General features: G+C 39.2%; 1 protein-coding gene across 1 annotated transcript in view; it reads left to right on the top strand.

Annotated features, from left to right (window-relative positions):
- Positions 1 to 2,942: 2,942 nt before the first annotated feature.
- The window catches only part of MCF2 (MCF.2 cell line derived transforming sequence), a 78,417-nt gene continuing 54,835 nt past the window's right edge, over positions 2,943 to 26,524 (top strand). Inside the window, exons 1-5 of the mRNA XM_052663313.1 lie at positions 2,943 to 2,967; positions 7,438 to 7,552; positions 9,744 to 9,834; positions 24,140 to 24,259; positions 25,086 to 25,202. Of these exons, the coding sequence (XP_052519273.1) occupies positions 2,943 to 2,967; positions 7,438 to 7,552; positions 9,744 to 9,834; positions 24,140 to 24,259; positions 25,086 to 25,202 (468 nt within the window). The remainder of the gene's footprint in view (positions 2,968 to 7,437; positions 7,553 to 9,743; positions 9,835 to 24,139; positions 24,260 to 25,085; positions 25,203 to 26,524) is intronic.

Below are 26,524 nucleotides of genomic sequence, written 5' to 3'. Positions count from 1 at the left end.
AATTCAAGAGGTTAGATACAAAGTTGGGTTTAACTCAGTGTCGGCTTTCTCTGAATTCTATTTCTTTGTTCTTAAAAACAAGGCCACCGCGTCTTTTGTGGCTGCTCAGTGATAACCCCGTGGCTTCTGTTTCCTTTTCCTGCTATGTCCTCTCCCTTCACCCTGTTTTCAACCGAGAATGTGATCATTCCCTAAAATGTTGGGTTTGGCCAAAAATCTCTTTGGGTTTTTCTGTAAGATGCCATGGAAAAACCCAAACAAACTTTTTGACCAACCCAATAGTACCATCTTCTCTTTTAACCATTTTTTTTATTGAGGTGTAGTTGATTAATAATACAAGTTTCAGGTGAAAAATATAGTGATTCACAAATTTTAAAGGTTATACTGCATTTAAAGTTATTATAAAATACTGGCTGCATTTCCTGTGCTGATTATTTATCATATGCATACTGGTTTTTACCTCTTAATCCCCTCCCCCTGTGTTGCTGCTCCCCCTTCCTCCTCCCCACTGGTAACAACTAGTTTGTTCTCTATCCCTGTGAGTCTGTTTCTTTTAACCATTATTTTGTTCTTTTGTGTTGGTGTTGAAATGTGATTTTGTCAGCACAGTTGTGGAAGACATTTTATGATAGAAACATCAGGGTGTTTTCCTTTTGTCTCTGGATTTTACTTGTTGTTGGATCTCAGGATGTCTGGGGCCTTGGAGCACTTGTTGTATTGCCTGTGGTGGCTAATGAGTGAGGAGTGGAGGTGACTTGCCCCAGACCCTAGAGCTGCTCAGTGGCCAAGCCAGCATCAGGTCCAGTCCTCCCACTCCCAGCCCTCAGCCTTTTATTTTATGCCCTGATGCTTCTCTTACTACATGAATGGGTTTTTTTTAAAAATGTAGAATAAATAGACATAGTTTCTGTAACTATGTGACAGCCTGAATGGTATGGGAGGAATCAGGTTGCAGATATTAGTGTTTCCAGATCTGCCACCTGACATCAAATTTATCCATTTATCTTGATAGTTATTTCTACTGATCAGAGCAGGGAGGAAATTGGGTCTTATTATGTAGGAATATTTTAATGCCTAATCAGTTCAGTTCAGTTCAGTCTCTCAGTTGTGTCCGACTCTTTGCGACCCCATGAATCGCAGCACTCCAGGCCTCCCTGTCCATCACCAACTCCCAGAGTTCACCAAAACCCATGTCCATTGAGTCGGTGATGCCATCCAGCCATCTCATCCTCTGTCGTCCCCTTCTCCTCCTGCCCCCAATCCCTCCCAACATCAGAGTCTTTTCCAATGAGTCAACTCTCATCTAAATGATAGAACATTGCCACTTGTGCAGGCCTTTGAGAGCAGAGAAAGTTCTAGTCCTCTTGCACTATCTCCCATCTCATCCTTCATTGGAAGGACTGTTGCTGAAGCTGAAGCTCCAATACTTTGGCCACCTGATGTGAAGAACTGACTCCTTGGGAAAGACCCTGATGCTGGGAAAGACTGAAGGCAGGAGAAGAAAGGACGACAGAGGATGAGATGGTTGGATGGCATCACTGACTCGATGGACATGAGTTTAAGCAAGCTCCGGGAGTTGGTGATGGACAGGGAAGCCTGGCGTGCTGCAGTCCATGGGATCGCAAAGATTCAGACATGACTGAGCAACTGAACTGATCTTATGAAAATAAATTAGTCAATGCATTTCTTTATGTTTCAAATTTTGTATGTGTGTATGTGGCTCTGTAACAGAGCCCCTGTTCCATTTTCTAGTGTGGGTTATTTGAGAATTTGTGTGTGCAATGCCCTTGAGCAGGATGGGCCTGGATACAAGCCCTCCATATGCTATGATCTGAAGAGCATCAAGAAGGGGAATGTGTCATCAGCCTGACACCACTGGAGACCAGGTCTTTGAAGGCCCTCTGTATCAGTGGGCAAGGGGGAAAACATGGCTTCTCTGAGAAATGTGGAACCACAGGCATTAAAACCAATGATCCAGAATAGCTGAGTTTGATGGCCCGTTTTCTTTGAAAAAGTTATCCTGGCTCATGGACCAGAGGTAGGTAGTGGACTTTGATCTAGGGCTCCTGTGGAGTTCACTAGAATTGAACATTACAAATTAGCACTTAAGATCTGGGACAACTAAAATATATTGAAGATCACATGGATGTGTCGCCTTCTAATGGTCAAAGATGAGTTAATAGGGTGCTGTTCAAGAAACATTGACTCTTATGCCAGTTATTTTGCATTTGGTTGGCGCAGCACCCTGTGAGGTATATATTATTATGGCCAGTTTACAGGTAAGGAAACTTGAGACTCTGAGAGGCTAAGTAACTTGTACATGTTTTTATAGCCAGTATATGCAACAAGCTGGGATTGGAATTCAGGTCTCTTGGACTTAAAAGCTATATGTTTAACCACTGCTTTATACTCGATCTCTGACACTTTTCCTGACCTGTAAGATGGGATAATAATAGCTTTCGCCAGGTTTTTTTAAGGATCCAATGCAATAAAGTCCCCAAAAAATGCTTTGTAATCACTAATAAAGCTTTGCAGAGAGAAGAGGAAGACACTATGCTACAGTGTCTCTTTGTGACTGTCTACCCTTTAGATAAGTTCGGATGTCCTAGAGTTTGGACTTTTGACCCTGGCTTTTTGGTCACTGAGAGTAGTTTATGTCCCAGGCATAGATTCTGAGAATGAGGACAACTGGTCTTATTTATACAGTGACACTGTCCAGAGTGTGATTTCCTTCTTAGGTGGCTGAGAGGAGTAAAGAGAAGAAGGTCGGCCTTGCATCTGTGGACGCAGACCTTCGGTACCCCCAGAGTTCTTTCCTGCATGCTAAGAAATCCCCCGTGTGTTTCCGGCTGCTCTCTAATGTGCCTATTGTTTCTCTCCCTTTCTCGTTTGTCACGGAAGACGAAGTGCTTCTCTGTGTAAAGGACGTCAGCCACTTCTTAATGCAAGACATCGCCTTCCTGTCTGGTAAGCAGACATTTTCATATATTAAGATCAGATAAATGTTGAATCCATTAGCAAAGTTAATTTGGTCCTTCTTATAGGTGCTTATATAATTTTTATATTTCAGTAAACTACATGCATTGTGCATGTAGTTGCTAAAGAAATGGACATTTAGAGAATAATTAGAGGTTTTAAATATGTTTAGATAAGTGATTAAAACCAGGCTTACCAGCCTTGTACCCTGGACATTCGGGATCCATCTCCTAGGTGGGTGCAGGCTGAGTGAGAGGGCAGCCACAGACTTCTCTGAAGTTTTCCCTACCACCATAGCTCTGATGACTTAAATGTTCATTAAAAATGCTGTGAGTCACCCTAATTAAGCAGCATACACATGATAAAAAGTTGACTTTTCTAAAATGTATATGCATTTGTATATTATTTCTAAAAATTGTGAATAATGTATTATGAAATACATATAACATAAAATTTACCTTCTCAGCTATTTTTAAGTGTATAGTTCAGTGGTATTAAATACATTCACATTGTTATATAGCCATCCATCCACCATCCATTTCCAGAACTCTTCTTGTCTTGTAAAACTGAAACTCTCTACTGGTTAAAAAATAACCCTTCTTTCCCCCCTCCCTTTAACACCTGGCAATTACCATTATATTGATACTTTCTGTATCTTCATATTTGACTATTCTTGGTGCCTCATATGAGTGGACTCATGCTATATTTGTCTTTTTGTGACTAGCTTTTTTTATTTCGCATAATGTCCTCCAGGTCTTTCTATGTTGTAGCATATATCAGAATTTCCTTCCTTTTTTAAGGCTGAAGAATATGCCATTGTATGATGAGTTAATTTGTTTATCCATTCATCCATTGGTGGACATTTGGGTTGCTTGCACCTTTTAGCTCTTGTAAATAAAGCTGCTCAATAGTATTACATATTTTTAGAGATACAGCAATAGGAAACCACCCCTCTTATTTTAATCTGGTCAGATATCTAGGGGAAACTTTGCTTAAAGACAAGCAAATTCCTTTCAGGTGTTAGAGTAACTTGAACTATGCCATTAAACATTATATTTATTGTATTAAATGGATAAGAACAGTTTACAAGTATATGTGTTTTTTGTATGAAAATCCTTCTTAGGTGTTGAGAGTACAAGAGACCATCTTATTCTTTTTAAGTAGTTAAATTATTTCTCCTAAAATGATACCTACATGCTTGGTTTACCAAATGAGCATTTACTTTATAGATGATCCTAATTGGACACTTCAATCTGGCTTCTGCTTTAATGATTAGAATTAGCAGTAATTGTGAATTAGTGGTGACTTAATGAGGTTTTATGTTTTTATTTTATAAGTGGTATAAATGTGCGCTAGGCTTTCACTATTGAAATTAAAGGATGTTACTACTGAGATTAAGGGATTTTACTGAAGCTCCTCAGTGTTTTTAAAATTGTGTTCAAATAGAAACACCCTTGGGACCTATTTCCCGATCTAGATCCCTCTCCATAATTTCCTTTCGTATCTGATCTTTGTCGTTTTCAAAATACGTCTTGCCTGTTGTTTCTTTTGAAGAAAGGGTTCCCAATGTTAAAAATAACAAAAACCTCCCAATTTAGAATATCAATATCTCCTTTCTTTTCTCACATGTTTACTACCTAGTACATACAGCACTTGTGCTTCCCTGGTGGCTCAGTGGTAAAGAACCTGCCTGCCAATGCAGGAGATGTGGGTTCGATCCCTGATCTGGGAAGACCCCCTGGAGGAGGAAATGGCAACCCACTCCAGTATTCTCGCCTGGGAAATCCCATGGACAGAGGAGCCTGGTGGGCTGTGGTCTATGGGGTCACAAAGAGTCGGACATGACTTAGCAACTAAACAACAACAACAGCAACACTTGTGTGTACTTAGTGGTGATAACAGTTTATTGATTAGTTGATGAGAATCTACCCTTATAAGAACCAACATTCTTTCCTTTGATAGGTATGACAGTGAAAGTGAAAGTGAAAGTAAAGTCGCTCAGTCGTGTCTGACTCTTTGCAACCCCATAGACTGTAGTCTACCAGGCTCCTCTGTCCATGGGATTTTCCAGGCAAGAGTACTGGAGTGGATTGCCATTTCCTTCTCCAGGGGATCTTTGCCTAAATACTGCTCGGCAAGTCTAACTTTTATATATATATATGTTATATATTATTTATATTCCTAGTTCTACACCATACTTATCTATAGAGGCCCCTTGTTTCATGCTTGGCTAAATCTCTTGGTTCAGAGTTGTACAGTTTCTCCTTTGAGTTCCTTTAAAATTCTTGGGTGGATGCCATCATTTTCCATGATTATCTTTCTTCATCTTGCTCTTTACATCTAGAATGTTATAAAGATTTATCATCATTTGATTTATTATTTTGGTCTAGTTTGATTCATTACTTTGGCCTAGTCTGATTAAAAAGTACTATGGGAATGGGGACCCTCCCTTAAGTTTCTGTTGAGAAAGATTAAGGCAAGGAATGAATTTGACCTTTTCCCAAGTGCTCTAGTGGAGAATGTGTGTTCTGCTTTTGTTGGATAGAGTATTCTAGAAACATCACTTAAGTCACTGTGGTGAAATTGTTGTTCAGGTGTACTGTTTCCTAGTGAATTTCCCAGCTACTTCTTCTATCAGTAATGCAGAGGGGTGGTGAAATTTCTAACTAAAATTGTGAATTTGTTTATTTCTCCTTGGAGCTCTATACATTTTGTTTCTTTTTTAAAATATAAATTTATTTATTTTAATTGGAGGCTAATTACTTTAAAATATTGTATTGGTTTTGCCATACATCAACATGAATCTGCCACAGATGTACACGTGTTCCCCATCCTGAACCCCCCTCCCACCTCCCTCCCCGTACCATCCCTCTTTCTTGTATTTTGAAGCTCTGTTATCAGATACATAAGCACTTAGGAATGTTATGTCCTCTTGATGAATTTACCACTGTTTGATTATCAAATGATCTTCTAATTTTGACAAATCTATTTAGTCTGGTATTAGACAGTCTCCTTTGAACTAATTAGCATGATATATCTTTTTTCATCTTTTTCCTTTTAATGCATTGTGCCTTTATATTTAAAGTCTGTTTCTCGAAGACAGTATATAGTTGGGTCTTGATTGTTTTATCCAATTAGACTATCTCTAACTTTTAATTGAAGTGTCAAATTGTTTACGTTTAATGTGATTATGCATATGGCTTGGTTTAAATCTATCATTTTACTATTTGTTTTCTATTTGTCCTGTTAGTTCTTTGTTTTCTCCTTCCATTTTTGCTTTCTTTTAGAATTAGTTGTTTTATCATTCTACTTTATCTCCTTTGCCTTTGTCATAGTTTTATTGCATATTGAATTTTCTTACATCTTATATCTCTATTCACTTAAATTCAGCCAAATAAGAATTACAACAAAATCTCTCAAAAATTTTCTTTTAGCAAGCCAGATTCAAAGGCCACCCGGCAACTTGCCTCCTAAAATAATCCTTCAACTTCCATTTAACACTAAATATATATTGAGCACCTACTCTGTGCCCAGGTGTTAGGCTGACTATAGAATGGGACCTTAGGCACATGGAAGGTTCACCCCTGCACTTAGGTGGCTTTCATTCTCAATCCTCCAGGCTGTGTAAATGGCTTTGGAGGGGGATGAACACTGAATTTTATACTTTGTGGTCTTTCTTTCTTTGCATTAGTAAGATTCCTATACCATTGTCGCTATTATTCCTTATGTTATTTCTTGCACCAATCTGTTAGAACATTATTTATTACCTGTAGTTTGTATACTATACTCCTCCATGTTCACCATGATTCTAAGTGGTCAATTTTTTCAACGTTTCCACTTGTTATCAAGCTGTCAGTGACTCATTTTGAATTTAAACTCATAGTATTGGTATAGCAACAGTTATTTCCCAATACCCATGGTTGTCCAATATGAGGGATCAGTGATATTTTCAACTATGTTTATTACACACATTCCGTGACATTTTTTCCTCATTTTGCTGTCTCTTATTCCTTCCTCCTTCCCCTCTTCCTTTCTTTCTTTTGTCTCCCCCCCTTTTTCTTTCTTTCTTCTTTTCAATTTCAAAACCACCCTGTTGCATTTTTTTTTAATTTTTAATTTTTACTTTATTTTACTTTACAATACTGTATTGGTTTTTTAAAAGATGTTTTGGCCATGCCACGTGGCATGTGGGATATTAGTTCCCCAACCAGAGATTGAACTCTCACCCTGCATCAGAAATGTGGAGTCTTAATCATTGGCCCCCAGGGTAAGTACCCCACCCTGCCACTTTTTGCACTTAAGCAGGAGCATGGTGCCATTTTGGTTTCTGTGGAGGTCATCATCCTTATAAAAGCTGCATTGGCCCCAACCTGTCTTCTTTATCACCTTTCTCAAATCTAAAATCCTCTGTTTTACATTGTTATGACATAAATGTTAACATGGTTTTTGATACTGTTTTAGGTGGCCGGGGAAAGGATGATGCTTGGATCATTACGTTTCCAGAAAATTGTAATTTCAAATGCATACCAGAAGAAGTTATAGCAAAAGTATTGACTTACTTGACATTTATTGCAAGGTACAGCATTTCATTACATTGTTTTCTTCAATTTGGTTTCTTTTTTGGATACCCATTTGAATGTAATAACAAGAAAGTGATGTTTTAGTGTGGCTATTATTATTGTAAATGATTTGTAAGACTCACTTTCAGAATAAATAAGAAATAACTTGGAAGCGGAAGCTGACCACTACTTAAATTGCTATAAAAATTATACTGAGGATCTATGAAAACAAAATTGGGGGCCAAGAAGTATTTGTCCCCATGCAGAAGAACATAGGTTGAAAATGATGATCATACTTTAAAGCCTAAAAGAAACTGTCACTAGCCAATAGCTAGACAGCTATTCTTCATTTCTTCCAAGGATAAAATAAGAAGACAAAGTTAAATAGAATTAAAAGTGATATTGAAATGGATTAGGAGTAACTTCTTGATATTAGAGAAGAGAGATGAGAATCATTTGAGATGAGAATGCTTTAAGGGGAAAGTTTCAGAAGCTTCCTTAAAGATTTTATTTAGTTTGCAAACAAGTTTTTTTAAAGGAAATGTTTTCTGGTTATTAATCCTGAAGACTAAGAAGGCATTAATCTAAAATGGTAATATTATAAAGAGTCTCATGAACAAAATGGAGAAGGAAATGGCAACCCACTCCAGTACTCTTGCCTGGAAAATCCCATGGACAGAGGAGCCTGGTAGGCTACAGTCCATGGAGTCGCAAAGAGTCAGACATGACTGAGCAACTTTACTTCACTCATTTCATACTTTATCACTGGAGAAGGAAATGACAACCCACCCAGTATTCTTGCCTGGAGGATCCCATTGACAGAGGAGCCTGGTGGGCCATGGTCCACGGGGTCACAGAGAGTCAGACATGACTGGTGACTAAGCACACGTGAACAAAAATCAAATCCCAGAAATTTACACTGTACCTCTTAAAGCTTGAAAGTGGTCTCTTTAGGGCAAATATAAGTTTTATTATCCATTACACTGCCTTCCCTTAAGGAACAGGCAAGAGATTTAACAGTGTTTTTCTGAATGAATTAATGGATCATTGACTTATGATGGATTGCCGTGAAGTTAAATCTGATGTCATGAAGCAGAGCTGTCTACAATGTTTCCCATGCCCCAAATCACAGTATTCCAAATCCATTTTAGGGGCATTTGCCTGTTTAAAAGATTGACGTAAGTGGCAAAAAGAAATTTTAAATTGTGGTAGAATATGGAATTAATCATATCAATATATCAATCATATCAATAACCTCAGATATGCAGATGACACCACGCTTATGGCAGAAAGTGAAGAAGAACTAAAAAGCCTCTTGATGAAAGTGAAAGAGGAGAGTGAAAAAGTTGGCTTAAAGCTCAACATTCAGAAAACGAAGATCATGGCATCTGGTCCCATCACTTCATGGGAAATAGATGGGGAAACAGTGGAAACAGGGTCAGACTTTATTTTTCTGGGCTCCAAAATCACTGCAGATGGTGAGTGCAGCCATGAAATTAAAAGACGCTTACTCCTTGGAAGAAGTTATGGCCAACCTAGATAGCATATTGAAAAGCAGAGACATTAGTTTGCCAACAAAGGTCCGTCTAGTCAAGGCTATGGTTTTTCCAGTGGTCATGTATGGATGTGAGAGTTGGACTGTGAAGAAAGCTGAGTGCCAAAGAATTGATGCTTTTGAACTGTGGTGTTTGAGAAGACTCTTGAGAGTCCCTTGGACTGCAAGGAGATCCAACCAGTCCATCCTAAAGGAGATCAATCCTGGGTGTTCATTGGAAGGACTGATGCTAAAGCTGAAACTCCAATACTTTGGCCACCTCATGTGAAGAGTTGACTCATTGGAAAAGACCCTGATGTTGGGAGGGATTGGGGGCAGGAGGAGAAAGGGATGACCGAGGATGAGATGGCTGGATGGCATCACTGACTCGATGGACATGAGTTTGAGTGAACTCTGGGAGTTGGTGATGGACAGGGCGGCCTGGCGTGCTGCGATTCATGGGGTTGCAAAGAGTCAGACACGACTGAGTGACTGAACTCAACTGAACTGGACTGATGGAATTAAATTGATTTTCCATTGTAGCACCTTGTGATAACTTCCCAAATCTGTCTTCGGTCCAGACATCACATGTAAATGTAAAGCAGAAGTAAGGACATATTTAGCAAAGTTGGATTACTATTAAGGAAAACATATTATTTCCTCTCATCTTCTAGGCAAAATGGATCTGACTCCCGATTTACCATTATTCTTGATCGAAGATTGGATACCTGGTCTTCTCTCAAAATATCTCTCCAAAAAATCTCAGTAAGTACCAATTTATTCTACAGTAACTTCTTATTTTTGTTTTGCATTATACTTTCTGTTTTTGGGGATACAGATTATTTTTGTTCTGATGGAGGCTAAAAAAATAGATGGAACAGAGAGGTGGAAAACTAGAGAGAAGAATTGGTAAAGGAGATTGAGCCAAACAACTCTGCTCAATAGAAAACTTTATAGGAAAGAATGAATAGTTAATGGTTCAAGTTGAGTGAGAAGAGATTCATGGTCTCCTATGCCTTTCAAATCAAGGCAGTTTTTTATGGGAACTTTTTATAAAACAGCAATAGCCATGTTGTATACACATTGTATATTGAAAAGTATAAAGAAGGAGGTTTAAAACAATAGTTAATAATCCAACCATCCAGAAATAAGCACTTTTTAACATTTTGGTGTGTATCTTTCTAGATTTTTCTTTCCCCTGGGATAGAGAGGGTAGGGAGTCACCTGCAAAATGACATATTTTCCTAAGAGTCTAGTCCCCAGCTCCCCAAGACCCAGAGAGTCTCTAAAGGAGACAGTATGAGAGATGCGGTCTTGCCCACAGCTGAGATGATCTTTTTACATTATTAGGCTCATCTGAATATTGTCTGATAGTTCTTTCATAGAGAAGAGGGAGGTGAGGAGCCCATAGGCTCTTCCTGAGCTGGTAAGAGTAGGGCTGTCTGTGGAAGTGCCATGTGGTCAACTTGCTCTATCAGACCAGAGAAGCTGGGAATCAATCCATGTTTTTCTTTGAGAGTTCAATATCATCAACCAATGAAATTCTTCCTTCATTTCACAACCGACATGGAGGCCACACCCACCAGAGGCAGTTGGTTTAGTTGTGAAGGTAAGACAGAAATCTAAGTTGTTGGACATCTGAACCAGTGTTCTTTTTTGTTCTACTAACTTGCTGACGAGTACAAGAAATACACTGACACTCACACGGTATCATGAATGAGATCATTATTATTTTCATACCCATTATGAATTATTCCTCATCTTGGGCAAGTCAGTATGGTAGTTTTTTGTTTATTTCTTAAAACAGAGGTGTTTAATCATAAGCAATGGAGAGAAGAATTAATACCAGATTCATGAAAATCACCAAAATAAAATAGTAAAATGTCAACTTTAATATATTTTTGCTTTTTCAAACACTTTCACACTTATTAGGTAATGTTGATTCTCTCTGTTTCCTGATTAAGTCCTGTGGGTGGATGTCTTTATAAATTGTCCTATAGATGAGGGAATTATATTGATATACGATATACATTTTGGAAAGGTTATATGATGAATCCAAGGTCAGATAGCTAGGTAACCAAAAGAGTGGGAGCAAGAATTGAATTTTCATGAATTCCAGTTGGTGACCTTTCCACTTGCTGCTTCCTGTCATTTTCCAAAGGACTTGTGGATAGACAAATACATTAATAATTTTTTTTAGAAAAAGGTAAAATTCCTTTGGAGAGAATACATCTGCCCTCCATGTACTGCAGACTCCTATCAGTGGGGCTGAATGATACTTATCCAGGTATTTATCATGCCCTGGCCTTTAGGATTACTCCTTGGGCTTGTGGAACAAACTTTAGTTCATGATAAGAATCAAATATTTAACCCTAAATATAGCACTTGTTATAATAAGGCATTTTTAAAATCACCCAGCCCAGCTTTTTTTTTTTTTTTTGGCCAAAACTATCTGTTTGATGAAATTAATTTTCATTGAGTGACTGGTTGGCATATGGCATCAGTTTTGGAATTGGGTCTTGATACTGCTTCACTGGTGGCTCAGATGGTAAAGAATCTGCCTGCAGTGCAGGATACCTGGGTTCGATCCCTGGGTTGGGAGGATCCCCTGGAGAAGGGAATGGCTACCCACTCCAGTATTCTTGCCTGGAGAATCCCCATGGACAGAGGAGCCTAGCGGGCTACAGTGCATAGAGTCCCAAAGAGTCAGCCACAACTGAGCGACTAAGCACAGCACAGCACTACTGATTTGGGGTCAATAAAGGAATAATGACTTGTTTCTTGGGAGGTGATGCTCCCCTTTCTGTTTCCTAGGGATGCTCTCTCAGTGGGGAATTGAGAAGTCTGCCCAGCAAAGAGCTCTGCATCCAAGGTCCCTTTATTTGCATAATTGCCAGGCAGGAGTAGGGGTGCAGGTGATGAGGACATCTGACTGGCTATAGATTGGTTTCAGTGTTGTTTCATTTAAATATTTTAAATGTTTCTGCTTATGGTATAGACTCTATACCCATACTCAAAAGCACATCAGTTATATCTCAACCATTAATAGCCATTGGACACTGTTTGCAATAGAGGTAAATATTGAATACAAGCTAATTTCAAGAGGAAAAGTTAACATTCAGAAAGACTTTCTGGTTAAAATAGCCATTGTATAGATAAGTCTAACTGTCTTCGTATATTATTTTAAATTAGTGTCTGTGAAGTAATTATATAATTTCGTTTGAAAACCTTAATTTCTAGATATTTAAAGAAACTATGCAGTTAGGCTATACTTCATAATAATAGGAGACTATATATATATATTTTTAGTTACACGTTTTGGGGAAATGTTCCTTCGGGAGAGAATCCTCCCCGTGTCAGAAAGTTTGTGTGTTCTGTTCTTTTTAGATTATCATCAGGACAAAATCCCACAAACTATTAACCTTTCCCAGGCTTAAACCCAGAATAGAATTTAATAATAATAATAAAAAACAGAATTGAATTTCAAGTTACATAGCGGGGAAGGGCAAGAATAAAGATATCAGTTAATACTACCTTCAAAAAGATTCTTAGCATTCCACCTTAAAAATCAACTTGCGCAGAGAAAGCCAGCCCCATCTAGCCCCTAGGAGGAGAGTTTTGTTTTTTTTTTGTTTTTTTTTTCTTTCTCCACTCTTAGGAAAAGCCTGATCTTCCTGAGCAGTCCAGCACCAGCTAATCCATGAGGTTCAATCAGGCTAAGTAATTGGGGGAATGTGTGGACTCTGAATTACAATGAGCAGTAGGAAAGGATCTGTCAGCTGACTAATCAGAGATAGTGGGTTGTGTTTTTTTTTTTTTTTTTTTTTTTGCAGCGCTGCCAGGGTGGTAATGGAAGCAGCCACGGTAGCTTTGTTTGATAGAGATTATTGGCTGCCGCTTTTAAATACTACCTAAGACGCAGCTCATATTTCATCAATGTTGCATTGACAATTGGAAAAGAAGCGTGTTATTGTGTATAGGCGAGATGGCAGAAGCAACTCCCCCGAGAGGCAAGATGAGGTTCAGAAGGAATGCGGTAAGGGCTCTGCCTGCAGTCCTGGAAAGCCTGTTCCCAAGTTCAAGTGCAGGAATGCTGCAGCATGGTGCTATAGCACAAACTGCTGAATGGGGCTTTTCAGGACGGAGGGTGAGAATGGAGACTTGGATTTGCGTGGATTGCATTGATGTGATTACTGTGATATGGACATAGGGCAGTGTTAAGGCATCAAGATCTAAATGTGATCAAATTTATGAGGAAGCATCCTTTGTCATCGTATTTATTTAAGAGTGTATGAACAGTATTGACTCATTTGGCAGAGTAGCTTAAAGTCACTAGTTATCAATTAAATAATATTGAACAAAAGGATTCATCCTTCTTTTCACCATGGACAAGTGATTATGGCATCATGGACAGATCTGCAGATGACTTTATTAGTGTTTAAAAAGGCTACGTGTTACTGGACAAGTGAAAAAATATTAAGTCTGATGATTTGAATTCTTTCTGATTTCAGGTTTTCCTCAAATTAAAAAAAAATTATTTCCCCAAATTCAAATGTTAAAGATGCAGAATTCTAGCCTGTTGACTGCCTTTTTTAAAGGAAAAAAAGAGTGACTCACCATTATTTATAAGCTAGAATTTAGAAATCTCTTCTTCCAGATACATTTTCAATTTTTCCCGTCATTGGTTCACTTATATACCAAATTCCCAGCAAATTTCAGAAGGGCTATTTAGATGTCGTTTGGAGAAATGTGAAATAACACTAGCTAATTTAATAATTAACTGGTCATCAGTCCAGTTTTTGGTGCTGCTCTTTTTCTTTCAGAACTTAAGATAACATTATTGATGCTATGATTTAAAATAGAATACCCACTTGTTTAAATAATCAAGACAACACACAAAAAATGAGAGAGTGACAGTCAGTCATAGAACAGAATGACACTTGGAATAAAAAATAAGATCAGGGAAATAAACCAGTAAGAATTGTATTCTTGTTGAATGACAGTGAACATTCATGGGTGAGTAACTGGTTTATTTTCTAATAAAGCTCTTAGCACAAGATAGTATTTTTAAAATTACAGTTTAGGATATGAATCTTTTTATTTTGACAAAATTGCATCTCAAGCTCTACACATGATTTTATATTATGGGAATAATAGCTTAAGATTTTTAACAGACAATTTATGGTGCACAAGAGATGCCTGTGTATGTGCTTTACAATATTGGGTGCAACTGACATTAGTGCTTTTGTTATCAAAAGTAATTGACTTAAGTGTTAAGAAGATTTCTAATTCCTTTATATGCATAGATGTTTTCTCAGTTCTTTTTTTAAAATAAATTTATTTATTTTAATTGGAGGTTAATTACTTTACAATATTGTATTGTAAATTCAACATGAATCCGCCACAGGTATACACGTATACCCCATCCTGAACCCCCCTCCCTCCTCCCTCCCTGAACCATCCCTCTGGGTCATCCCAGTGCACCAGCCCCAAGCATCCAGTATCATGTATCGAACCTGGACTGGCTATTCATTTCATATATGATATTATACATGTTTCAATGCCATTCACCCAAATCATCCCACCCTCGCCCTCTCCCACAGAGTCCAAAAAACTGTTCTATACATCTGTGTCTCTTTTGCTGTCTCGCATACAGGGTTATCGTTACCATCTTTCTAAATTCCATATATATGCATTAGTATACTGTATTGGTGTTTTTCTTTCTGGCTTGCTTCACTCTATATAATAGGCTCCAGTTTCATCCACCTCATTAGAACTAATTCAAATGTATTCTCTTTAATGGCTGAGTAATATTCCATTGTGTATATGTACCACAGCTTTCTGATCCATTCATCTGCTGATGGACATCTAGGTTGCTTCCATGTCCTGGCTATTATAAACAGTGCTGTGATGAACATTGGGGTACATGTGTCTCTTTCCATTCTGGTTTCCTCAGTGTGTATGCCCAGCAGTGGGATTGCTGGGTCATAAGGCAGTTCTATTTCCAGTTTTTTCATTTTCTGTATATGCATGCATGCATGCTCAGTCACTTCAGTCATGTCCGACTGTTTGCGACCCCATGGGTTGTAGCCTGCCAGGCTCCTCTGTCCCTGGGATTCTCTAGGCAAGAATACTGGAGTGAGTTACCATATCCTCTCTAGGGGATTTTCTGGACCCAGGGATTGAACCTGCATCTCATATGTCTCCCGCATTGTCAGGCAGGCTCTTTACTAGTGCCACCTGGGAAGCCCTTTCTGTTTATACACATGGCTTCCCTGGTGGCTCAGAGGTTAAAGCATCTGCCTCTAATGCAGGAGACCTGGGTTCGATCCCTGGGTCGGGAAGATCCCCTGGAGAAGGAAATGGCAACCCACTCCAGTATTCTTGCCTGGAGAATCCCATGAACGGAGGAGCCTGATGGGCTGCAGTCCATGGGGTCGCAAAGAGTCGGACACGACTGAGCGACTTACTTACTTAATATACACAGAAATTAATACAACACACAAGTACTTAATGAGTAGGTGTATGTAGTATTGTGCTATAGACAATATGAGTTACACAGGTAAATGTGGAATGGCTACAGAGCTGAAAGAGCTCTCAATCTAGTAGAGAATGTAGGACATGTTCATAAATAACTATTAAATAACTATTATGAAAGAACTTCTAGCTGATGAGGAAGGCCTCACGAAGAAGATGACATTTGTTTGGACCTTAAGGAATAGCATGCTGCTGCTGCTGCTGCTGCTAAGTCACTTCAGTCTTGTCCAACTCTATGCGACCCCATAGACAGCAGCCCACCAGGCTCCCCCATCCCTGGGATTCTCCAGGCAAGAACACTGGAGTGGGTTGCCATTTCCTTCTCCAACGCATGAAAGTGAAAAGTGAAAGTGAAGTCGCTCAGTTGTGTCTGACTCTTAGCGACCCCATGGACTGCAGCCTACTAGGCTCCTCCATCCATGGGATTTTCCAGGCAAGTGTACTGGAGTGGAGTGCCATGGCCTTCTCCAAGGAATAGCATATATGTCTGTTATCTTTCTTGGTGTCTTTCCTCTCTTTTTCTCTCAAATTATTTACTTGAAGTTGTCTGTAGGAATAGCTAGCTTGAAATGAAATTGATTGGATTAAGTCTAAAGCCTAGAACTATAGTGGAAGACAGATTTGTTCTGCTTGCATGGATACAGCTTGACCAGAGTGAAAAATTTGCAACTCAGCTGGTGACACCATGGTTTGACTTGGAAGAATCTCTGGTGTTGGGCTGATTCTGGAGGCTATGATAGGTGGCACCTGGAAGGATGGTAAAGTGGCCTTAGAGTCCACGGATAGGCTTCAGCTGGCTACTTGATGGAAATTGCAATGACTGTGAACAAGTGAGGGGGATTGTTGAGAATGGATATGGGGCAAGAAGGGTGAGCCACAAGGAAAGAGCATTGTTGGGGAGTGTCCTACGCCTGAGGTCACTTGGCAAGGGATTTGGTGATCTGTGGAGTAACTATTCCTTTCTGTACTCTTTCAGTGTGGGAAGAATGAGTGCAGAAGTAGCTCACAACATTGGAAACTCTTCTCTATAGCTTCAGGTCATAAGATTTTTCTCAAAATATTCTAAAGTGATAGTTCCCACCTTACTGAGGTCAATCACATGCTAGCAACTCAGTATTAATACTCTGTAATGATATGAAATTTGTTCAGTAGGCTCCGTGATGCTAAATCGTTTCAAGCATTTGTTTTGACTGTTAGTTTTTGTCCCATCTTGTAGGTGTCAAGGTCAAGTTATTCCTAAAGGTAAGGCAGGCAGTCTGAGCATGCATTCAGAGTGTGCGGTGAAGGACGTGTCTGAAAAGGGTTAAGTGTTCTGAAAAGAGCTTGGCTTTAGGATTCAGATTGGCCTGTGTGCTCCTGCTCCTTAGCAGGTAGCCGTAGCAAGCAGTTAGTGTACCATGCTGTGCATCAGTTTGCCCATCTGTGGAAAGGCCGTAATACCTACTTCACTGCAATGTTACAAAGGCTACATAGGATAATATACGTAACAAGCCTGAAGCATATGTCCTAGGCTTTCAGTAAAGAGTTCCCCTCTTATTGTGACCCCATTTCTTTGCTCTAAAGATGAAAAGAAAAAGCTCTAGGAGTATAAATTTTTTATAGTAAAATAATCCAACTTTTATGTGGTATCAGCCACTTGTAAAAGTTTTTAAAGAAGTAGCTAGGATAACTGAAAAGGGGGCAGAGGGTGTGTGGATTGCCTCTTTTAGATGCTGCATAAAATAACATTAAACAAGGTTAATTTCCAGCCTTCAGCAGTGAAATGTATCAAGTGATGCCTTTGGTCATTGTTATTGCTGTGCTAACTGTCGTGAGGCCATATAGTCGGGTGATCTGAAGGCAGGCATGAGGAAAAGGGATTCAGTGTCTTCTCTGGGAGGGGAAGAGGAGAGAAAGCGAATTATCTGCCCCTGAATTTGAAGAACCAGTAGGAGCTGCTCCCCAGGGCTGGGGTGGGGCCGGGCTCAGAGACGGGGAAATGGCTCTGAGCCCTGCGAAGATGGGCAACATGTTCATTTTTACCGAGGTGCCTTTAAGCAGTCACATGTTGGAACTACAAAAAAGAAAAAAAAAAAAAAAATCGCCTGCAACCAGTGCCTAAAACCAGTGTCGTTTCCTCTCTCATGCTGCATGCTTTTTTTTTCTGTAAAGAAAAAAGCAATAAAAGAAAACAAGGCTGACCCTTGCTCACATCCTTTTGCTTTTTTGACAAGCTCTCGAAACGATTTATAGTTTTAAAATCTAGGGTTTATTTGGGTGAAAATAGAAACTGTGCCTTTTCATGTTTATATAACCAACCAGATTAGGGGTCTGTAAAGCAGCATGCTGGAAAATGTAGGAACGTCGTTTCCCCAAACCGAATGGGAAAGCTGAAAGGTCTGGAGCTGTATTTGCTGTAAGCTAGAATTTCTTGAAGAATTACTTAGCATCACAAAAGCTTAGCATATTAGTTCCCTGTTGCTGCTGTAACTAACTACAAACTTAGTAGCTCAAAATAACCCAAATGTATTGTTACAGTTCTGGAGGTCAGAAGTCCAACTGAGTCTCACTGGGCTAAGACCAAGATATCAACAGGGCTGCTGAGGCTTTAGAGGATAATCCATTTCCTTGACATTCTAGTTTCTAGAAGCTGCCCACATTTCTTAGCTCATGGCCTTGTATCACTCTGACCTCTCCTTCTGTTGTTATATCTTCTCTGATTCTCGTGCCTCCCTCTGTTTAATAACTCTACTTGTGATTGCATTGTTCGCACCCCAATAATCCAGGATCATTTCCCCATCAGAAGGTGAGGTGAGGTGTTAGTCGCTCAGTCATGTCCAACTGTTTGTGACCCCATGGACTGTAGCCCTCTAGGCTCCTCTGTCCACGGAGTTCTCCAGGCAAGAATACTGGAGTGGGTTGCCATGCCCTTCTCCAGGGGATCTTCCCAACCCAGGGATCAAAACTGGGTCTCCCGCATTGCAGGCAGTTTCTTTACCACTTAAACCACCAGGGAAGCTCTGAAGATTCTTAATCATATTTACGGAGTCCCTTTTGCCTTGTAACATATTCACAGGTTCCAGGGTTTAGGATGTGGACATCTTTGGGGAACCTTTATTCTGCCTACTACACTCAATTCCTCCAGTTGTGGAATGAGGATAAAAACAGAATCTACTGCAGATAAAATACTTAGCATAATGTCATAGTAATGCTCACAATGAGGAAAATTCTCATAGTAGTCACTCAATAAAAAGTAACACTCCAACCCATGGCCATTGAGCCAATCTCCTGTCCCTACCTTAAGGCTTTGAGAGGCCCTGAAGACATATAAATGTATGTACGTGTGTACGTGTGTGTGTGTGTGTGTGTGTGTGTGTGTGTGTGTGTGTGTGTTTGCTGGAGAGAAGCTATAAAAACTCATTCATATGAAGTTGTGGATTTACAGCAATTAGTTTGGCAGTCACATATTTAAATCTGGGATAAGTGAGTGGGACTGGGATTAAAAAGTCAAGTGTATCTGATTCATACATGGGATCTAATGGACATGAGGAATAGAAACAATATACTTGGTCTGATCTGTATAATTTAGTTTTCTAAAAAATGTAACTCTGACAAATCAAATGAATTGTTTGAGTGCCACCCAGTTGTTTAGTAGTTTTGCCTACTAAATAATAGCTGTTAAAAAAATAATAATAATAGCTGTTGCCTACAAGTTATTTGTTCCTTCAAATGGCTTAGATTTGAGAGTAGCTATCAGTTTAATGGATCCGTGTATTCTAGGAAGATTTGCACGGCAGCTCAATAAAGATTCTAAAATTAGCCTATAATGAACAACATTGCAAATGTGATTATACAGGCAATAAATGAAGTGTTCATCCTTGATAGTGCTTTTTCTTTAGAAATGCAAATTTGGTAGGCTTTTTGTGATAAGCAAATCACTGAACATTTCGAAGGAATTAAGGGAGGAGAAGGTATGATAAAATAATCAGGAAGTTTTACTTAAGAATGATCTGATTAGAATGTAGAAATATTTTTGGAAGCATTTTATTCATCTTTCAATGTTTATAACTATTTTATCAAATAGACAGAATAACTGATTTAATAAAACAACCAACATGAAATCCCTGACTTAGGAGCAGCTGAACACCCCCAAAACCTGCCTGAACTCTCTTCCCCATGGATTCTGTGGACAGTGATTCTGTGTCTCTCTCTTTTCTGCTTTGTCCCCTATTGTGTGATCAGGGGCCTGACTGCTGGGACAGCCTTGTTCTCCTAGGAGTGGCAGGGTAGAGACCAGGGCCTGACCTCGGGCAGAGAGTTACCACATGGTTTTCTTTGTTCCTGTAGTATCCTCCCCTACTCCCACCCCCAGTTTTGGAGGGGGGTCAGTATTCCAGGCTTTAAGTTGGTCATCGCTGGGATCTCACATCTAGGGATTTCTAATGCAATACCAGAGAATATGACATTAAGGAAAGTCAGAAAAAGACAATGAAACCATATCAACCTAGAGTCCATGCAAGAATAAAAATAAGAGTACTTTAAGTGCTTTAAGTGTTGGCAAAAGTAGGATGCTTTCCATTCTATTTATTTATTTGTTTTTGGTTGCACTGGGTCTTTATTGCTGCTCGGGCTACTCTCTAGTTGCAGTGAGTGAGGCCTACTCTTCACTGAGGTGTGTGGGCTTCTCATTGCAGGGGCGTCTCTTGTTGCAGAGCACAGGCTCTAGGCGCTTCACGGTGGAGCACAGGCATGGGCTTCAGTAGTTGCAACACGTGAGTTCAGTAGTTGTACCTCCCGGGTTCTAGAGCACAGGCTCAACAGTTGTGGTACACGACACGTGGGATCTTCCTGGACCAGGGATTGAATCCGTGTCTCCTGCATTGGCAGGCAGATTCTTCACCACTGAGCCACTAGGAGAGCCCCTTGATTCCATTTAAAAGTGAAAAAAATAAGCTTGAGTCAAGGCAGTTAAGTATAATACTAATACTGGTAATTTGCCCATGTGAAGAAGGAAAGACTTAACTCCTAAACTGAATATTTCAGGGTAGAAATAGAATTAGTGCTCTTAGTCTAGAAATAGGTCCAAAGTTCTCACAAGTCCCTGTCTGAGTTTCCCCTTAAGCAAGCCTTTATCCACAGCCTGAAAAACCTTTTGTCTAAGTCTACTTGTGCTTAAGTCCAAGAACCCCAAGTAAATTTAAAAAACCTATCTTATTAGTTTTTTTTAGGGTTGACAAAGTAGCTTTATATGTATTATTTCTTTTAATTTTTATAACAACTATGGAAAGTATTGTACCATTCTTAGCATAAACTAAAGTAGACATCTGTACATAATAGACAGTGAAGAACAGGGAAGTCTGGTGTACTGCAGTCCATGAGGTCACAGAGTTAGACATGACTTGCTGCTGCTGCTGCTGCTAAGTCGCTTCAGTCGTGTCTGACTCTGTGAGACCCCATAGATGGCAGCCCATCAGGCTCCCCATCCCTGGGATTCTCCAGGCCAAGAATACTGGAGTGGGTAGCCATTTCCTCTCCAATGCATGAAAATGAAAAGTGAAAGTGAAGTCACTTAGTCATGCCCGACTCTTAGCGACCCCATGGATTGCAGCCTACCAGGCTCCTCCATCCATGGGATTTTCCAGGCAAGATTACTGGAGTGAAGTGCCATTGCCAACTGAAAAACAACATAGTAGACAGTAGGATATACAATATCATTGGGACTCTCTGTTTCTATTTCCAGTTCTCTATACTTGTTTGCTTTGTTCTTTGAAATAAGCTTCAAGCTTCCTCTGGCTGTAGGGGTCATGGCTACTAGCGGCCCTGAATCTGCACCCTCTAAGTTTCCTTCCCTTAGTGCTAGTTCAAAAAATGCTAGTGTGAGACTTGGATTCTGCTTACATCAAATTTTCATCCCATGACAAATCATTGCATCTTAGGAGGGCAAGGTCATGTAGAAAGATAACAGTTCTCATTAGGAACCAGTATTAAGATTAATAAGAGACTGTCTTAGTCTTTATGGGCTGCTATAACAGAATACCATAGACAGTGTGACTTATAAACAACAGACTTTACTTCTCACAGTTCTAGAGTCTGAAGTCCAAGGTCAGGTTGCTGGCAAATTCTGTATCTGGTGAGAGCTCACTTCCTGCTTCATAGATGGTTGTCTTTTCTGTGTCCTCACATGGCTGAAGGGCTGAAGGAGCTCTCTGGGGTCTCTTTCTTAAGGGCACTAATCCCATTCATGAGGGCTCCACCCTCATGACCTCGTCATCTCCTGAACACCCCACCACCAAATACCTTCACGTTGTGGCTTAAGTTTCAACATAGGAATTTGGTGGGGAGAGGATGTAGAATCTCATGGGAGGAGAGGGTAGTGCAGACATGGCCCCCTTGGGGAGTGATCAGTTGGATAGCCATCCCAATTTGTGTCTGTTTGTAATCATTGTTTAATTTACTGATTTAAGCTTGTGCTCCTTTCTTTTCCCTATTTGTGTCGCACTCAGTTCTCTTTCCCTCACTTTAGTTGTCATTGCCACTTGTTTATGTTTTTATCACCATCTCAAATTAAATTTAAAAAATTTCCACTTTTGTATGTCATTTCAGAGCCTAGGTCTTATCCCTCTATGAAAGTTACTTTTTTTAAAAAAATAGACTGTATTGTTTAGTGCAGATTTAGGTTCACAGTAGAAAGTACAGACTTCCCATATATACCTGCCCCCACAGTATCTTATTAATTTTTCTTTTATAGTTTTGCTCAATTATTAATATTTCAGCATTCCTGAAAGATTTAAAGCATTTTGAGCATATTTTGCTTTATTATGCTTCAGTCTGCTCTTTTGAGGCTGATGACTCCCAACTCTATATTCACAGTCTAGGCTTCTTTCCCTCCTCCCTTGTACATCCGTTTGTCTGATGGACATCATCTGGTTGTCTTGCTGACCCTTCCAACCCAATAGGTCCAGGAATAAGAATCAGTATCTTATCCCCCTCCTGAAAGCCTGCTTCTCTTGTGTTCCCATGTCAATGAGGGTTATACCATTCACCCAGTTAATTACTCAAGCCAGAAATCTGTAAATTGACTGTTACAGTCATTCTTTTCTCATCAGACATATCCAGTTATCATACTTTTCACATTATACCTCCTAAATTCTATCCTTATCCCTGTTGTTGTTGCTGTAGTTCAGAAACTCATCATCCCTCGCTTGGATGACTGTTCCAGCATGCAAACTCATCTGTTTGCTTCCATTCTTGTCCATATCCAGTTCATTCCCAAAGCCAAAGTGATCCTCCTAAAATGCAAATCTAATTATGTTGCTCTGCTACTTAAAAACCCTTGTCTCCCCTTGCATCCAGGAAAAGACCCAAGGTCTTTCCTGGTCTGGATCCTGCTCATCTTTCTAGCACCATCTCCCATGACTACATCTCTCCACCCCCCGACAGCATCTTCCTCTAGCTTTCCTGACTGGGACCTCTTGATGTAATACAGACTTGGGTACCAATTCAGACTTCACCAGTTGAGCCAAGTTATACTTAAACTCTCTGAGCCTCACTTTCTTTATTAGTAAAAGCAGATTGCCTAACTACTTCGGAGGATTGTTATGAAGAGGAACTGTGATAATGTTAGCAAAATACTTGGCATACAGTAAGCATTTGAATGTGGTACTTTATTACTTATATCAGGCCATATTATTCCAGCCCTTGTGAATTTTGCATAGGGTCCTCCTTGTCTTTTGCACTCTTTCATTTAACAGTTACTTCTTGACCGCCTACTATATGCCAGTATTCTAAGAAGTTGGGAAACATGGATACACCAGAAAAGCAGCCTGATCCACTTTATTCCTCTTTAGGCAAGTCCTTTTTGACATTCCTAGGTCTAGGATGCTCTGTGCTACACCTTCCTGTTGTATATTATTCTAATTCCCTTGTTTAATTTATCAACTTATCATGATGCTAACGGATTCTAGACTGTCATTTTCTTGCAAGCTGGGTAGGGACTGTATGTTATTAATTGCTGTACACTGAATGCTAACAGTGCCTGATAATCATTCACTTAAATACGTGGAGGAAACACGTAGAAGATATTTGGTGAATGTCTCTTGGATGAAATAAAAATACAAGTCCACAAAATAGTTTTCTTCCATTGTTTACTGCAGGTATTCAGTATTTCAGCTCCCTTTAGGCTTTTAGGGCTATCCTAGAAACCTGCCTCTTGATTCTGTTTTGCAAGGATTAAAAACAATTTGAGTACAAAAACAATCACATTTAAAATGAAGCTTAAGAGTATAATTCTTCATAATGTGGGATTGACTTCAGTGTGAGAAAATTTCAGGCCACAAGCACTGCAAGGAACTGACCTGATGACCTTACATTCATTTCATTTCTATTTTCGTGTTTTAAGATGTTATCAACATCCATTTTTTAAGTTTTATCTTTTCAGTGGTTTTTATGACTTTAGAATTTGTTTTCTTTGATTATATATTTTTTGCCATGTGCTCACTTGAGTGCATGTTTTGACAATTTTTTTCTTTTTTTCCTGTGCTGTTTTTTCCTATAGTCTTCATTCCCTGGGAACTTGCACTTGGTTTTGGTCCTTCGTCCCACCAGTTTTCTCCAACGAACTTTCACAGACATTGGATTTCGATTTAGTCAGGAAGAGTTCATGCTCAAATTACCGGTAAGAATATATTATTTAAGTGTTTTGACCCTTTCTCATGAAGAATTTGTACCATGTTGTTGTTATTTTACATGTGGTCACAAGTGCATGTAAAAGAAAAAAAAATTAGAATTTGTCTTCCAAAAACGTAAATTCAAAATGCCTTAAAGTCTTCTGCCCCTACTGTTAAAATAAAGGAAAAGATTAGTCAATTTGTAACAAAGCAGTTCATTTTTAAAAAAGATGTAAATCCCATATGTTATGTGTGTGTGTGTGTGTGTGTGTGTGTGTGTGTGTGTATGTATTTGTGTGTGTGTATAAAATCAGGACATTTTATTTTTAGAGAATAAAATGAATGTGTGTTTTATGTATTTGACCTCCCATGAACTTACATCCTGAGCAGGTCAGAGTAGCTTTTCTTTTTTTTTCCAGAAGATATTTTTATACACTATTAGTGTTGGGAATAAGAGTGCTCATAAATTTTGCTACTTTTGCAAAGATCAGTCCCTCATGATAAATTATAATTTACTACAGAAAGCCCTTCCTTTGTCATGGGCTTAACATTCTTTCAGAGGGTTGACCACAGACAGTGCACAATTTTTAGGTCAGAGAGAATCAGGTGTTTGGGTTTCTATGGAGATTACTTTCATTTTACAGAGAAATGTTTTGTAAATGAAAACCGTTATTCCCTGAGGGAAGGTAGCATATCCATGTGTGTGGGGATGTACAGGAGAGAATTATTAGAACCATTTCTGCTAAACGAATGCTAAAGTTCATTGTACAGTTGGCTGTGTGGAGGAGTGCCGTGGAGGGCAGTTAACGGTATCTTTCTCGCTTATTTGTATAGGTTGTTATGCTGAGCTCAGTTAGTGATTTGCTGACATACATTGATGACAAGCAGTTAACCACTGAGTTAGGCGGCACCTTGCAGTACAGCCACAGTGAATGGATCACCTTCAGAAATGTATGTTTCTTTTGCCCTTACTGTAGAGCCTGTAGTTCATGTTAGCTTTGAAATCTAGTTCTAGAATTTTTTTTTTTCTTCCTTGGGAAAAACAGATTTCTGGGGTTCCTGTTTTTCAAAAATACATAATTCAACATCTTGGTTTTCTTGCTTAGGAAATATCTAGAAATGATGAAGAGTCACTGAGGATGGCATTTAAATGAGAGGCCTAGGGAATAAGGAGACCCTACTCTGCCCACCCTCTCCTGTGGCCATGTAGTAACTTGAAGAAACCAAGGGTTTGGGTTCAAATCCTAGCACTGCTGATTTTTATCGATATAACTTTGTGCAAGTTGTAAAAGCGTTCTCAGCTTCAGTTTTTCCAACTATACAGTGGGAAGAATAAAACTTAACCTCATTGGGTTATTGAGAAGATTAAATGAGATTACAGATATACCATGTTTGACACTGTGCCTGGCCTATGGCTTGCCCTCAGGAAATGAGAGTCATTTTATTAATCTCATCAGTCTAGTGATTCTCCTGGGGGCAGTTAAATTTGTAGCAAAAATGCCTTCTGTTCTAGAAATGTATGGATAGGCAAGGGCTCTGTGCCTCACTAGAGTGAATCTGTCATATAAGGGTCTTCTAATTCCAGAGGTATGGGAACCCTTCTGAAGGAAATAATGATATTTACTTAAATCAGGATTTTATTTTCCTCATCTTTATTTTCATTCAGCAGTCCTGTTGATTCGTATGAAAGTGAGTCGTCAAAATAAGCAGTGGCTTGCCTTTAATAACCTAGAAAGCTAAAAATAAAAGAGCAGACGCCTTGAGTTACATGGTAAACAGAGGGTTTATATAGTCTCTAAATGTTGTCCTTCTTTCTCTTAAGTCACTGATTTTGGAAACAAGATGAACAACCAAACCTTACTTGACATTTTAGGGCAGCAGAGCCTTTGGGGTCATAATTTCAAATCTTCTCCAGAACTTGAAATGAATTATTGTGACTAATGTTCCTCTGTCATCTTAGTCCATCAAATGCTAACATTTGTTCATAAATAATGATAAAGTGGCTTTGATGTTCTCATGTCTCTTCAGAAGTAGTTATTATAAAACAATTGTTCAATTCCAAAATTAAATAGAATAAGGAAAATACAATCTTTTGCCAGATAATAAAACACAGTACTCAGTACATGGCATGTTTAAGAAATGGTTTTCATCATTGTTTGAGAAATAAGTACAGATGTTTAGATATTCAAGAAGTCTCTTCACCTCACTAAGTTTCTTAGGGGCTTAGATGCAAAGTTATGGTTCATTGTCAAGGCCAATGCCAACTTTCCTTG

The sequence above is a fragment of the Budorcas taxicolor genome, chromosome X (assembly GCF_023091745.1).
Source record: "Budorcas taxicolor isolate Tak-1 chromosome X, Takin1.1, whole genome shotgun sequence".
In the NCBI taxonomy this organism is placed as follows: Eukaryota; Metazoa; Chordata; class Mammalia; order Artiodactyla; family Bovidae; genus Budorcas; species Budorcas taxicolor.
This window is presented reverse-complemented; position numbering and strand designations above follow the sequence as displayed.